Genomic DNA, 15,427 nt, shown 5'->3' on the forward strand with positions numbered 1-15,427 from the left:
GTCCGCAGCCGAGGGTTATTAGCGCACACACCCCACGCGGCGCCGCTCCACACACGCGGCGACCACCGCTAACAGCGAGCGCACCCACGCTTCCACTCTCCTCCCACACACCCGCAAAAACCACACCCGTCCGTTATTGGATCGCCGACGATTTATTCCACCGGGTCAGCGAGCCCTTATTTAACCGAGTCAGTCGGGATCAGCGGGGCAGGACCAATCTATTTCTCGATAGTCGGCACTATACTCTACCTATCCTTCTCCAATTAACCCTCTCAGGTTTTTTTAAGCTAAGACCCAACTCCCTCTTTCTCTCTCACTCTTACTCACGGTTCGTCGCTACTGTCGGCTGGTTCTCGCGGCACGTCGATACGTCCCACGGACGTTCGGGTGGCTGGACTGGGGAGTTGACGGGCCTGGGGTTGACTCCAGCAGCCAGAGCGCTCTTGCCCTCGCCCTGACCCGCTTTATTCTTTCTACATCAAAGGGGCTACCTGGTGCCGACTCGCTGGCCAATCAGCTCGCTGGGATCCCTCGCCAATCGGTAGGCCCATCTGTATCCCAGCATCCCTGGGCCGTTGCTTTCAGCGACGTCCGCATCTAAATTTACCTGCTCAGCGGCCATCCAACCGGAGGGCGACCCTGCTTTCCCGCCGCTCGTGGCTCCGCCCTCCCCCCTACCTGCCCTGCCGACCCGTGTGCGTGAGGTGCGTACTAACCGCGGTGGCGGGGCAGCCCCGCCGTGAACATGTCATTTCCAGTCAAGTCACGGCGCCACGGTGTGTGTTAGCGTCGGAGGAGACCGTGCAATTCCCTGGCCGCAGGAAACCGTGAAGATTATCCCTTTACGAGGGCTTCTGGGTGAAAACCTGTCGGCCAGGGTGTCTCCCCACGCGCTCTAATGGTGGGGGGAGTGCGTGCGTGTGTGTTCCGGTGGGGGGGGTGGGGAGGTGGTGGGGTGGAGCAATGTCGGCCTCGCCGCTCGAGGCGGCGAGATCGCAGGTGGGCCACCCGCCGATCGGCTCCGTGGCGGCGGCATCACAGAGGCACAATAAGGCCCCCCTAGGGTGCGGTGTCAGTTACAGAGGCTCATAGAGCCAGACTAAGGCTCCCCTAGGGTTCAGTGTCAGTTACAGAGGCTCATAGAGCCACACTAAGGCCCCCCTAGGGTTCAGTGTCAATCACCGAGGCTCATAGAGCCACACTAAGGCTCCCCTAGGGTTCACAGTCAGTTACAGAGGCTCATAGAGCCACACTAAGGCCCCCCTAGGGCTCAGTGTCAATCACCGAGGCTCAAAGAGCCACACTAAGGCCCCCCTAGGGTGCGGTGTCAGTTACAGAGGCTCATAGAGCCAGACTAAGGCTCCCCTAGGGTTCAGTGTCAGTTACAGAGGCTCATAGAGTCACACTAAGGCCCCCCTAGGGCTCAGTGTCAATCACCAAGGCTCATAGAGCCAGAATAAGGCCCCGCTAGGGCTCGGTGTCAATCACTGAGGCTCATAGCGCCAGACTAAGGCTCCCCTAGGGTTCAGTGTCAATCACCGAGGCTCATAGAGCCACACTAAGGCCCCCCTAGGGTTCAGTGTCAATCACCGAGGCTCATTGAGCCACACTAAGGCCCCCCTAGGGTTAAGTGTCAGTTACAGAGGCTCATAGCTCCAGACTAAGGCTCCCCTAGGGTTCAGTGTCAATCACCGAGGCTCATAGGGCCACACTAAGGCCCCCCTATGGTGCAGTGTCAGTTACAGAGGCTCATAGAGCCATACTAAGGCCCCCCTAGGGTTCAGTGTCAATCACCGAGGCTCATTGAGCCACACTAAGGCTCCCCTAGGGTTCAGTGTCAGTTACAGAGGCCCATAGAGCCAGACTAAGGCCCCCATAGGGCTCGGTGTCAATCACCGAGGCTCATAGCGCCAGACTAAGGCTCCCCTAGGGTTCAGTGTCAATCACCGAGGCTCATACAGCCACACTAAGACCCCCCTAGGGTTCAGTGTCAATCACCGAGGCTCATTGAGCCACACTAAGGCCCCCCTAGGGTTCAGTGTCAGTTAGAGGCTCATAGAGCCACACTAAGGCCCCCCTAGGGCTCGATGTCAATCACCGAGGCTCATAGAGCCACACTAAGGCTCCCCTAGGGTTCATTGTCAGTTACAGAGGCTCATAGAGCCACACTAAGGCCCCTCTAGGGCTCAGTGTCAATCACCGAGGCTCATAGAGCCACACTAAGGCCCGCTAGAGTTCAGTGTCAGTTACAGAGGCTCATAGAGCCACACTAAGGCCCCATTAGGGTTCAGTGTCAATCACCGAGGCTCATAGAGCCACACTAAGGCTCCCCTAGGGTTCAGTGTCAGTTACAGAGGCTCATAGAGCCACACTAAGGCCCCCCTAGGGTTCAGTGTCAATCACCGAGGCTCATAGAGCCACGCTAAGGCTCCCCTAGGGTTCAGTGTCAGTTACAGAGGCTCATAGAGCCACACTAAGGCCCCCCTAGGGCTCAGTGTCAATCACCGAGGCTCATAGAGCCACACTAAGGCCCCCCTAGGGTGCGGTGTCAGTTACAGAGGCTCATAGAGCCAGACTAAGGCTCCCCTGGGGTGTAGTGTCAGTTACAGAGGCTCATAGAGCCACACTAAGACTCCTCTAGGGTTCAGTGTCAATCACCGAGGCTCATAGAGCCAGACTAAGGCTCCCCTAGTGTTCAGTGTCAATCACCGAGGCTCATAGAGCCAGACTAAGGCCCCCCTAGGGTGCAGTGTCAGTTACAGAGGCTCATAGAGCCATACTAAGGCCCCCCTAGGGTTCAGTGTCAATCACCGAGGCTCATTGAGCCACACTAAGGCTCCCCTAGGGTTCAGTGTCAGTTACAGAGGCCCATAGAGCCAGACTAAGGCCCCCATAGGGCTCGGTGTCAATCACCGAGGCTCATAGCGCCAGACTAAGGCTCCCCTAGGGTTCAGTGTCAATCACCGAGGCTCATACAGCCACACTAAGACCCCCCTAGGGTTCAGTGTCAATCACCGAGGCTCATTGAGCCACACTAAGGCCCCCCTAGGGTTCAGTGTCAGTTAGAGGCTCATAGAGCCACACTAAGGCCCCCCTAGGGCTCGATGTCAATCACCGAGGCTCATAGAGCCACACTAAGGCTCCCCTAGGGTTCATTGTCAGTTACAGAGGCTCATAGAGCCACACTAAGGCCCCTCTAGGGCTCAGTGTCAATCACCGAGGCTCATAGAGCCACACTAAGGCTCCCCTAGAGTTCAGTGTCAGTTACAGAGGCTCATAGAGCCACACTAAGGCCCCATTAGGGTTCAGTGTCAATCACCGAGGCTCATAGAGCCACACTAAGGCTCCCCTAGGGTTCAGTGTCAGTTACAGAGGCTCATAGAGCCACACTAAGGCCCCCCTAGGGTTCAGTGTCAATCACCGAGGCTCATAGAGCCACGCTAAGGCTCCCCTAGGGTTCAGTGTCAGTTACAGAGGCTCATAGAGCCACACTAAGGCCCCCCTAGGGCTCAGTGTCAATCACCGAGGCTCATAGAGCCACACTAAGGCCCCCCTAGGGTGCGGTGTCAGTTACAGAGGCTCATAGAGCCAGACTAAGGCTCCCCTGGGGTGTAGTGTCAGTTACAGAGGCTCATAGAGCCACACTAAGACTCCTCTAGGGTTCAGTGTCAATCACCGAGGCTCATAGAGCCAGACTAAGGCTCCCCTAGTGTTCAGTGTCAATCACCGAGGCTCATAGAGCCAGACTAAGGCCCCCCTAGGGTTCAGTGTCAGTTACAGAGGCTCATAGAGCCACACTAAGGCCCCCCTAGGGTTCAGTGTCAATCACCGAGGCTCATAGAGCCACACTAAGGCTCCCCTAGGGTTCAGTGTCAGTTACAGAGGCTCATAGAGCCACACTAAGGCCCCCCTAGGGCTCAGTGTCAATCACCGAGGCTCATAGAGCCACACTAAGGCCCCCCTAGGGTGCGGTGTCAGTTACAGAGGCTCATAGAGCCAGACTAAGGCTCCCCTGGGGTGTAGTGTCAGTTACAGAGGCTCATAGAGCCACACTAAGACTCCTCTAGGGTTCAGTGTCAATCACCGAGGCTCATAGAGCCAGACTAAGGCTCCCCTAGTGTTCAGTGTCAATCACCGAGGCTCATAGAGCCAGACTAAGGCCCCCCTAGGGTTCAGTGTCAGTTACAGAGGCTCATAGAGCCACACTAAGGCCCCCCTAGGGTTCAGTGTCAATCACCGAGGCTCATAGAGCCAGACTAAGGCTCCCGTAGGGTTCAGTGTTAATCACCGAAGCTCATAGAGCCACACTAAGACTACCCTAGGGTTCAGTGTCAATCTCCCAGGCTCATAGAGCCAGACTAAGGCTCCCCTAGGGTTCAGTGTCAGTTACAGAGGCTCATAGAGCCAGACTAAGGCTCCCCTAGGGTTCAGTGTCAAACACCGAGGCTCATAGAGCCAGACTAAGGCTCCCCTAGGGTGCAGTGTCAAACACCGAGGCTCATAGAGCCAGACTAAGTCTCCCCTAGGGTGCAGTGTCAGTTACAGAGGCTCATAGAGCCAGACTAAGACAAAACATATTTGAGGGGGGGTCTGACGCCGTGTTATAAGGGGGGGAGGGGGGTCAAAAATCGTCCAGAATCACGTGACGTCATTTATGGATTGCCCCAAATCGTCCCCGGTGTTGGCCGTGAGCGGGAATCGAACTCGGGTCACCGCCCGTTCGTAACGCAGCGACGCTAACCGCTACACGTACAACACCAACAGCCACCGTTCGCCACGAAGTTACGGTGCCAGGCTAGGTGCACTTTGAGGCGACCACGTGAAGTGTCGAAGGCCACGCTGCTGACAGGAGGAGGTCTCGGGACAGACCCAGCAGGTGCCATGGGTTGGCCGAGATGACTGGTAGATGCACCACCAGCTGTACCCCCTACTGTGCCAGGCTAGGTGCAGGAGGTCTCGGGACAGACCCAGCAGGTGCCATGGGTTACCCGACTGAGATGACCGGTAGATGCACCACCAGCTGTACCGCCCTACTGTGCCAGGCTAGGTGCAGGAGGGGGTCTCGGGACAGACCCAGCAGGTGCCATGGGTTACCCGACTGAGATGACCGGTAGATGCACCACCAGCTGTACCGCCCTACTGTGCCAGGCTAGGTGCAGGAGGGGGTCTCGGGACAGACCCAGCAGGTGCCATGGGTTGGCTGAGATGACCACTGGTAGATGCACCACCAGCTGTACCCCTACTGTGCCAGGCTAGGTGCAGGAGGTCTCGGGATAGACCCAGCAGGTGCCATGGGTTGGCTGACTGAGATGACCGGTAGATGCACCAGCAGCTGTATCCCTATTGTGCCAGTTGGCACAGTTGGAAAGCACGCATACACACACGCACAAATATGCACGCACACACACGGAGCAAAACCTTCATTTTTCGTGATTTTTATTCAATTTCAAAATCAACGCAAAAACACTTTGTATGTTCCGGATCGTGAGAAATCCCCTTGCCAAGTGGAAGGCACATCCAGTAAAAACAAACAGCAAGAGCAGAGCCATCTGGTGGTGGTGGTTGGTTGTTTTCTCTTTAATAACAACTCACAACAACGCAAAAAGAAAGAAGAAAAACGTTCTAAGATTTCAAAAGCAAAGCCATCATCAATCACAGCACTACAACAACTAAATAAACATTCGTTACGGGGGGGGGGGGGGCTCTTGGGTCTAAAGGTGGCGGACTCCCGGAATTATTCCCTCAGAGGCGGGATGGAGGAGTTGTGGGGGGGGGGGGTCCCCTTCCTGCTGGATCCACGCGACCAAGCTCGAAATTTCATCATCATCGTTGTCGTCATCATCGTTGTCGTCATCATCGTTGTCGTCATCATCGTCGTCGTCATGGTCGTCGCTGCTGCTGCAGCCGCAGCGGCAACACTGCTATCGTGTTTTGTGCGTATTGTGTTGCTGTCGTTGTAATGCTCTTACCCCGTGCCCACTACTGGACATCTGTGGGGGAAAGAGCTTTACAGCTCATCGGATTCTCTCCCGCAGTATAAGTACAATATTCTAAATCTGGAAGGGAAAAAAATATTCTTAACAGCAAAGCCGCATTTATCCGCGCCTGAACCAGAGGTAAAAGTTCGCTCGAGCGAGCACATAACCACCGGTACGGATCGTAACCACCTGTATGGATCCTAACCACCAGTACGTATCATAACCACCTTTGTGGATCCTAACCACCGGTGCGGATCCTAACCACAGGTAGGGATCCTAACCACCGGTACGGATCGTAACCACCTGTGTGAATCCTAACCACCGGTACGTATCGTAACCACCTTTGTGGATCCTAACCACCAGTACGTATCATAACCACCTTTGTGGATCCTAACCACCGGTACGGATCCTAACCACCGGTACGGATCCTAACCACCGGTGTGGATCCTAACCACCGGTAGGGATCCTAACCATCGGTAGGGATCGTAACCACGGTGTGTATCCTAACCACGGTGTGGATTCTAACCACCGGTACGTATCGTAACCACCTGTGTGGATCCTAACCACCGGTAGGGATCCTAACCACCGGTACGGATCCTAACCACCGGTGTGGATCCTAACCACCGGTAGGGATCCTAACCATCGGTAGGGATCGTAACCACGGTGTGTATCCTAACCACGGTACGGATCCTAACCACCAGTGCGGATCCTAACCACCGGTGTGGATCCTAACCACCGGTAGGGATCGTAACCACGGTGTGGGTCCTAACCACGGTGTGGATTCTAACCACCGGTACGTATCGTAACCACCTGTGTGGATCATAACCACGGTGTGTATCCTAACCACGGTACGTATCGTAACCACCTGTGTGGATCCTAACCACCGGTAGGGATCCTAACCACCGGTACGGATCCTAACCACCGGTGTGGATCCTAACCACCGGTCGGGATCCTAACCACCATTGTGTATCCTAACCACGGTACGGATCCTAACCACCAGTGCGGATCCTAACCACCGGTAGGGATCGTAGCCACGGTGTGGATCCTAACCACTGGTGTGGATCCTAACCACCGGTAGGGATCCTAACCACCATTGTGTATCCTAACCACGGTGTGGATCCTAACCACCGGTGTGGATCCTAACCACCGGTAGGGATCGTAACCACGGTGTGGATCATAACCACGGTGTGGATCCTAACCACCGGTGTGGCAGCCCCACGCACAACGCGTCACGTGACGACGGAACGGATCGCGGACAAATATCCCGCTGACAGGATAGGCCCCGCTGCGGACAGTCACTCAAACCCAGATCACGTCGAGTCGCTCCAACCCAGATCACGTCGAGTCGCTCCAACCCAGATCACGTCGAGTCGCTCCAACCCAGATCACGTCGAGTCGCTCAGACCCAGATCACGTCGAGTCGCTCAAACCCAGATCACGTCGAGTCGCTCCAACCCAGATCACGTCGAGTCGCTCCAACCCAGATCACGTCGAGTCGCTCAGACCCAGATCACGTCGAGTCGCTCAGACCCAGATCACGTCGAGTCACTCCAACCCAGATCACGTCGAGTCGCTCCAACCCAGATCACGTCGAGTCACTCAGACCCAGATCACGTCGAGTCGCTCAAACCCAGATCACGTCGAGTCGCTCCAACCCAGATCACGTCGAGTCGCTCCAACCCAGATCACGTCGAGTCGCTCAGACCCAGATCACGTCGAGTCGCTCAGACCCAGATCACGTCGAGTCACTCCAACCCAGATCACGTCGAGTCGCTCCAACCCAGATCACGTCGAGTCACTCAGACCCAGATCACGTCGAGTCACTCAGACCCAGATCACGTCGAGTCACTCAAACCCAGATCATGTCGAGTCACTCAGACCCAGATCACGTCGAGTCACTCAAACCCAGATCACGTCGAGTCACTCAGACCCAGATCACGTCGAGTCACTCAGACCCAGATCACGTCGAGTCACTCAGACCCAGATCACGTCGAGTCACTCAAACCCAGATCACGTCGAGTCACTCAAACCCAGATCACGTCGAGTCACTCAGACCCAGATCACGTCGAGTCACTCAGACCCAGATCACGTCGAGTCACTCAAACCCAGATCACGTCGAGTCACTCAGACCCAGATCACGTCGAGTCACTCAGACCCAGATCACGTCGAGTCGCTCCAACCCAGATCACGTCGAGTCGCTCCAACCCAGATCACGTCGAGTCACTCAGACCCAGATCACGTCGAGTCACTCAGACCCAGATCACGACCCGGGGGTCGTGTGCCACCGGCGTCAGAGCACGAACTGGTTGTGTGGTTGGAGAGTAAACCCACTACATTTACAATTCAAGTAGCCATGACGTTTCACCAGCAATTACAACAACAACCAGCATCATCAGGCGACACGCTGGGGTGGCAGAGGAGAAGCGCAGGTCACCTATCGTAGTTGCACTGCACTTCTATGCTCCCCCCCCCCCCCCCCACATTCTACCAGCCCACTCTAACCGGCGTGGTGATATATGGTGTGGGGGAGGCACGCATCTAGCAGTGGATTGAACAGGGATCTCTCTACTTGCACTGCCCTGGATCAATGCGGTAGTTATATCCCCGCGCAGTGGCACGCCTGCAAAGCTCTGCACTCATTCACCCGCACTTTCTTATACCTGCATCGCCACACATCTGCCTAGCTATAAACATGTATATCCAAATACCCATACAGCCACACACCTGCATAGGCGTACACACCTGTACAGGTGTACCCATGTACCATATACATGTCGCGTAGCATATGCATCACCTCTGCCATCAAGCACTACATCACTCAGCACCCACAGCTCCATCCTCTCTTCACCGACGACGCTCAAAAGTGCCGTAACTCGCCGTACCGACGCAACGGCTCTGACCCCGGCGATATCGAACCACGTTCGGTCAGTCACTGAGAGCCTGGACTCAAACGTAGACACACACTCAGACACACACACAGACAAAGATACAAGATCCCCCCCGTATAACCTGAACAGACTGTTGGGGCAACTATGAAGGCCGGCACATCACACGAGGGGGTGGGGTTGGCCAACACCGCGCCCGGCCGCCTTTGTCTCCCTCGTGGCGATGTTTACACATCGCACCAGGTACTCATTTGAGGCTGAGTCGACCTAGGGGGAGGCCCAGGACCCGGTGGAATAACCGTCACTGGCGTTGGCCATGAGCGGGAATCGAACTGGGGTCGCCGCTCGTTCGGGTCGCCACGGTCGCCTCAAGTCCGAGGGCCTTCATCCAGCAGTGGATGGACCGCGGCCAATGATGACGGCGATGACGACGATGATGACGACGATGATGACGACGATGATGACGACACAGAACGTGACACCCCCCCCCCCCCCCATGGACGCGTTTCACTCGTACCGGGCCACTGCTGCCGGTGGCACTGATGGCTTTTGGGGCTTAGTTTGTTGGTCGCTGCTGCTGCTGCTGTTTGTTGTTGTTGTTAGCCGCCGCCTGCTCCTCGCTGGCTGTCTTGTCCAGGATGTTCTGGATGAGGTTTGGAGGCACCCCCTGCAGCAGCATGTCCAGGATGCTCAGATTGCCTAAGAGGGGGGGGGGGGCATAAAATAAATAAATAAATACGGGGATAACAGTGCATGTTCTGTCTTATAACGGTGAATGTTCTGTGTTATAACGGTGAATGTTTCGCGTTGCAACGGTGAATGTTCTGCGTTATAACGGTGAATGTTCTGTGTTTTAACGGTGCACGTTCTGTGTTATAACGGTGCACGTTCTGTGTTATAACGGTGCACGTTGTGTGTTATCACGGTGAATGTTCTGCGTTATAACGGTGAATGTTCTGTGTTATAACGGTGCACGTTCTGCGTTATAACGGTGCACGTTCTGCGTTATAACGGTGCACGTTCTGCGTTATAACGGTGCACGTTGAGTGTTATAACGGTGCACGTTCTGTGTTATAACGGTGCACGTTCTGCGTTATAACGGTGCACGTTGTGTTATAACGGTGCACGTTGTGTGTTATAATGGTGAATGTTCTGCGTTATAACGGTGAATGTTCTGTGTTATAACGGTGCACGTTCTGCGTTATAACGGTGCACGTTCTGCGCTATAACGGTGCACGTTCTGCGTTATAACGGTGCACGTTCTGCGTTATAACGGTGCACGTTCTGTGTTATAACGGTGCACGTTCAGTGTTATAACGGTGCACGTTCAGTGTTATAACGGTGCACGTTCTGTGTTATAACGGTGCACGTTCTGCGTTATAACGGTGCACGTTGTGGTATAACGGTGCACGTTGTGTGTTATAACGGTGCGCATTCTGTGTTTTAACTGTGCAGGTTCTGCGTTATAACGGTGCACGTTCTGCGTTATAACGGTGCATGTTCTGCGTTATAACGGTGGTCGTTGTGCATTGTGCATTGTTCCATAACAGGAGAACGGCGTTATGGAGAAAATGCATTGTAGCGTGAAAACCGCTCATAGCGACGACTTACCGTAAATAACCACAACAACAATGGAGAGAATACAAACTCCACTCATTCACTCACTCTGTAGAACAAGGGGAGAGAATACAAACTCCACTCACTCACTCTGTAGAACAGGGTGAGATCATACAAACCCCACTCACTCACTCTGTAGAACAGGGGGAGATCATACAAACCCCACTCACTCACTCTGTAGAACAGAGGGAGATCATACAAACTCCACTCACTCACTCTGTAGAACAGGGGGAGATCACACAAACTCCACTCACTCTGTAGAACAGGGGGAGATCATACAAACTCCACTCACTCACTCTGTAGGACAGGGGAAGATCATACAAACTCCACTCACTCACTCTGCAGAACAGGGGGAGATCATACAAACTCCACTCAATCTGTAGGACAGGGGGAGATCATACAAACTCAACTCACTCTATAGGACAGGGGGAGATCATACAAACTCCACTCAATCTGTAGAACAGGGGGAGATCATACAAACTCTACTGACTCACTCTACAGAACAGGGGGAGATCATACAAACTCCACTCATTCACTCACTCTGTAGAACAAGGGGAGAGAATACAAACTCCACTCACTCACTCTGTAGAACAGGAGGAGATCATACAAACTCCACTCACTCTGTAGAACAGGGGGAGATCATACAAACTCCACTCACTCACTCTGTAGAACAGGGGGAGATCATACAAACTCCACTCACTCACTCTGTATAACAGGGGGAGATCATACAAACTCCACTCATTCACTCACTCTGTAGAACAAGGGGAGAGAATACAAACCCCACTCACTCACTGTGTAGAACAGAGGGAGATCATACAAACTCCACTCACTCACTCTGTAGAACAGCGGGAGATCATACAAACTCCATTCACTCACTCTGTAGAACAGGGGGAGATCATACAAACTCCACTCACTCACTCTGTAGAACAGGGGGAGATCATACAAACTCCACTCATTCACTCTGTAGAACAGGAGGAGATCATACAAACTCCACTCACTCTGTAGAACAGGGGGAGATCATACAAACTCCACTCACTCACGCTGTAGAACAGGAGGAGATCATACAAACTCCACTCACTCTGTAGAACAGGGGGAGATCATACAAACTCCACTCACTCACTCTGTAGGACAGGGGAAGATCATACAAACTCCACTCACTCACTCTGTAGAACAGGGGGAGATCATACAAACTCCACTCACTCTGTAGAACAGGGGGAGATCATACAAAATCCACTCACTCACTCTGTGGAACAGGGGGAGATCATACAAACTCCACTCACCCACTCACTAGAAGAGGGGGATATCATACAAACTCCACTCACTCACTCTGTATAACAGGGGGAGATCATACAAACTCCACTCAATCACTCACTCTGTAGAACAGGGGGAGATGATACAACTCCACTCACTCACTCTGTGGAACGGGGGGAGATCATACAAACTCCACTCACTCACTCTGTAGAACAGGGGAAGATCATACAAACTCCACTCACTTGCTCTGTAGAACAGGGTGAGATCACACAAACTCCACTCACTCACTCTGTAGAACAGGGGGAGATCATACAACTCCACTCACTCACTTTGTAGAAGAGGGGGAGATCATACAAACTCCACTCACTCAGTAGAACAGGGGGAGATCATACAATCTCCCCTCACTCACTCTGTAGAACAGCGGGAGATCATACAAACTCCATTCACTCACTCTGTAGAATATGGGGAGATCATACAAACTCCACTCACTCACTCACTTTGTAGAATAGGGGGAGATCATACAAACTCCACTCACTCACTCTGTGGAACAGGGGGAGATCATACAAACTCCACTCACTCCCTTTGTAGAACAGGAGGAGATCATACAAACTCTACTCACTCACTCTGTAGAACATGAGGAGATCACACAAACTCCACTCACTCATTCTGTAGAACAGGGGGAGATCATACAAACTCCACTCACTCACTCTGTAGAACAGGGGGAGATCATACAAACTCCACTCACTCTGTATAACAGGGGGAGATCATACAAACTCCACTCACTCACTCTGTAGAACAGGGGGAGATCATACAAACTCTACTCACTCACTCTGTACAACATGAGGAGATCACTCAAACTCTGCTCACTCACTCTGTAGAACATGAGGAGATCACACAAATTCCACTCACTCACTCTGTAGAACAGGGGGAGATCATACAAACTCCACTCACTCTGTATAACAGGGGGAGATCATACAAACTCCACTCACTCACTCTGTGGAACAGGGGGAGATCATACAAACTGCACTCACTCACTCTAGAACAGGGTGAGCTCATACAAAGTCCACTCACTCACTCTACAGAGCAGGGGGAGATCATACAAACTCCACTCACTCTCACTGCAGAACAGGGGGAGATCATACAAACTCCACTCACTCTGTAGAACAGGGGGAGATCATACAAATTCCACTCGCTCACTCCGTAGAAGAGGGGGAGATCATACAAACTCCACTCACTCTAACTGCAGAATAGGGGGAGATCACACAAACTCCACTCACTCTGTAGAACAGGGGGAGATCTTACAAACTCCACTCACTTACTCACCCTGTGGAACAGGAGGAGATCATACAAACTCCACTCACTTGCTCTGTAGAACAGGGGGAGATCAAATAAACTCCACTCACTCACTCTGTAGAACAGGGGGAGATCATACAACTCCACTCACTCACTTTGTAGAACAGGGGGAGATCATACAAACTCCACTCACTCAGTAGAACAGGGGGAGATCATAAATCTCCACTCACTCACTTTGTAGAACAGCGGGAGATCATACAAACTCCATTCACTCACTCTGTAGAATAGGGGGAGATCATAAAAACTCCACTCACTCACTCACTCTGTAGAATAGGGGGAGATCATACAAACTCCACTCACTCACTCTGTGGAACAGGGGGAGATCATACAAACTCAACTCACTCACTTTGTAGAACAGGGGGAGATCATACAAACTCTACTCACTCACTCTGTAGAACATGAGGAGATCACACAAACTCCACTCACTCACTCTGTAGAACAGGGGGAGATCATACAAACTCCACTCACTCTGTGGAACAGGCGGAGATCATACAAACTCCACTCACTCACTCTGTAGAACAGGGGGAGATCATACAAACTCCACTCACTCACTCTCTATAACAGGGGGAGATCATACAAACTCCACTCACTCACTCTGTGGAACAGGGGGAGATCATACAAACTCCACTCACTCACACTAGAACAGGGGGAGCTCATACAAACTCCACTCACTCACTCTACAGAACAGGGGGAGATCATACAAACCCCACTCACTCACTCACTCTGTAGAACAGGGGGAGATCATACAAAATCCACTCACTGACTATGTAGAACAGCGGGAGATCATACAAACTCCACTCACTCTCACTGCAGAACAGGGGGAGATCATACAAACTCCATTCACTCTCACTGCAGAACAGGGGGAGATCAAAACAAACTCCACTCACTCTGTAGATCATGGGGAGATCATACAAATTCCACTCACTCTGTAGAACAGGGAGAGATCACACAAACTCCACTCACTCTGTGGAACAGGGGGAGATCACACAAACTACACTCACTCTGTGGAACAGGGGGAGATCATGTAAACTCCACTCACTTACTCACTCTGTGGAACAGGGGGAGATCATACAAACTCCACTCACTCTGTAGAATAGGGGGAGATCATACAAACTCCACTCGCTCACTCTGTAGAACAGGGGGAGATCATACAAACGCCACTCACTCGCTCTGAGTGAGTGGAGTTTGTATGATCTCCCCCTGTCCTACACTCTGTAGAACAGGGGGAGATCATACAAACTCCACCCACTCTGTATAACAGTGGGAGGTCATACAAACCCCACTCACTCACTCTGTGGAACAGGGGGAGATCATACAAACTCCACTCACTCACTCTAGAACAGGGGGAGCTCATACAAACTCTACTGACTCACTCTACAGAACAGGGGGAGATCATACAAACTCCACTCACTCACTCACTCTGTAGAACAGCGGGAGATCATACAAACTCCACTCACTCACTAGAACAGGGGGAGATCATACAAACTCCACTTGCTCACTCTGTAGAACAGGGGGAGCTCACACAAACTCCACTCACTCTGTGGAACCGGGGGAGATCATACAAACTCCACTCACTTACTCACTCTGTGGAACAGGGGGAGATCATACAAACTCCACTCACTCACTCACTCTGTAGAACAGGGGGAGATCATACAAACTCCACTCACTCTCACTGCAGAATAGGGGGAGATCATACAAACTCCACTCACTCTCTAGAACAGGGAGAGATCACACAAACTCCACTCACTTTGTGGAACAGGGGGAAATCACACAAACGCCACTCACTCTGTGGAACAGGGGGAGATCATACAAACTCCACTCACTTACTCACTCTGTGGAACAGGGGGAGATCATACAAACTCCACTCACTCTGTAGAACAGGGGGAGATCATAGAAACTCCACTCACTCAATCTGTGGAACAGGGGGAGATCATACAAACTCCACTCACTCACTCTGTAAAACATGGGGAGATCATACAAACTACACTCCAGCGCTGTCCTACCAGACAGTCTCGTCCCTTCACCTGATGTAGGCCGCTTGTGTTGTGGCCGAAACGTCGTGAGAATATTATTGTGTTATTTTATTTTATCAATTTATAATTTTATTCTCATTCTACGTGACTTTACCGAAAGAACCAAAGAAGATAAACTACACTCACTCTGGAGAACAGGGGGAGATCATACAAACTCCACTCGCTCACTGTAGAACAGGGGGAGATCATACAAACTCCACTTACTCACTCTGTAGAACAGGGAGAGATCATACAAACTCCACTCACTCACTCTGTAGAACAGGGGGAGATTATACAAACGCCACTCACTCACTCTATCGAACAGGGGGAG

At 52.5% G+C, this 15,427-nt stretch overlaps 1 protein-coding gene across 4 annotated transcripts in view; it reads right to left on the bottom strand.

The window, feature by feature from the left end:
• Positions 1-5,419: 5,419 nt before the first annotated feature.
• Positions 5,420-15,427, bottom strand: part of LOC116956521 (myosin-binding protein C, slow-type-like) — a 118,180-nt gene continuing 108,172 nt past the window's right edge. For 2 of the 4 annotated variants that reach the window (XM_076054227.1, XM_032978206.2), the window contains one exon: positions 5,420-9,562. In XM_076054227.1, coding sequence (XP_075910342.1) covers positions 9,420-9,562 — 143 coding nt within the window. In that variant the 3' untranslated portion in view covers positions 5,420-9,419. The remainder of the gene's footprint in view (positions 9,563-15,427) is intronic. The other 2 variants (XR_012930295.1, XM_076054228.1) reach the window with 2 other exon arrangements.

The sequence above is a fragment of the Petromyzon marinus genome, chromosome 65 (assembly GCF_048934315.1).
Source record: "Petromyzon marinus isolate PM22_M1 ecotype Great Lakes invasive population chromosome 65, UKy_Petmar_22M1.pri1.0, whole genome shotgun sequence".
NCBI lineage: Eukaryota > Metazoa > Chordata > Hyperoartia > Petromyzontiformes > Petromyzontidae > Petromyzon > Petromyzon marinus.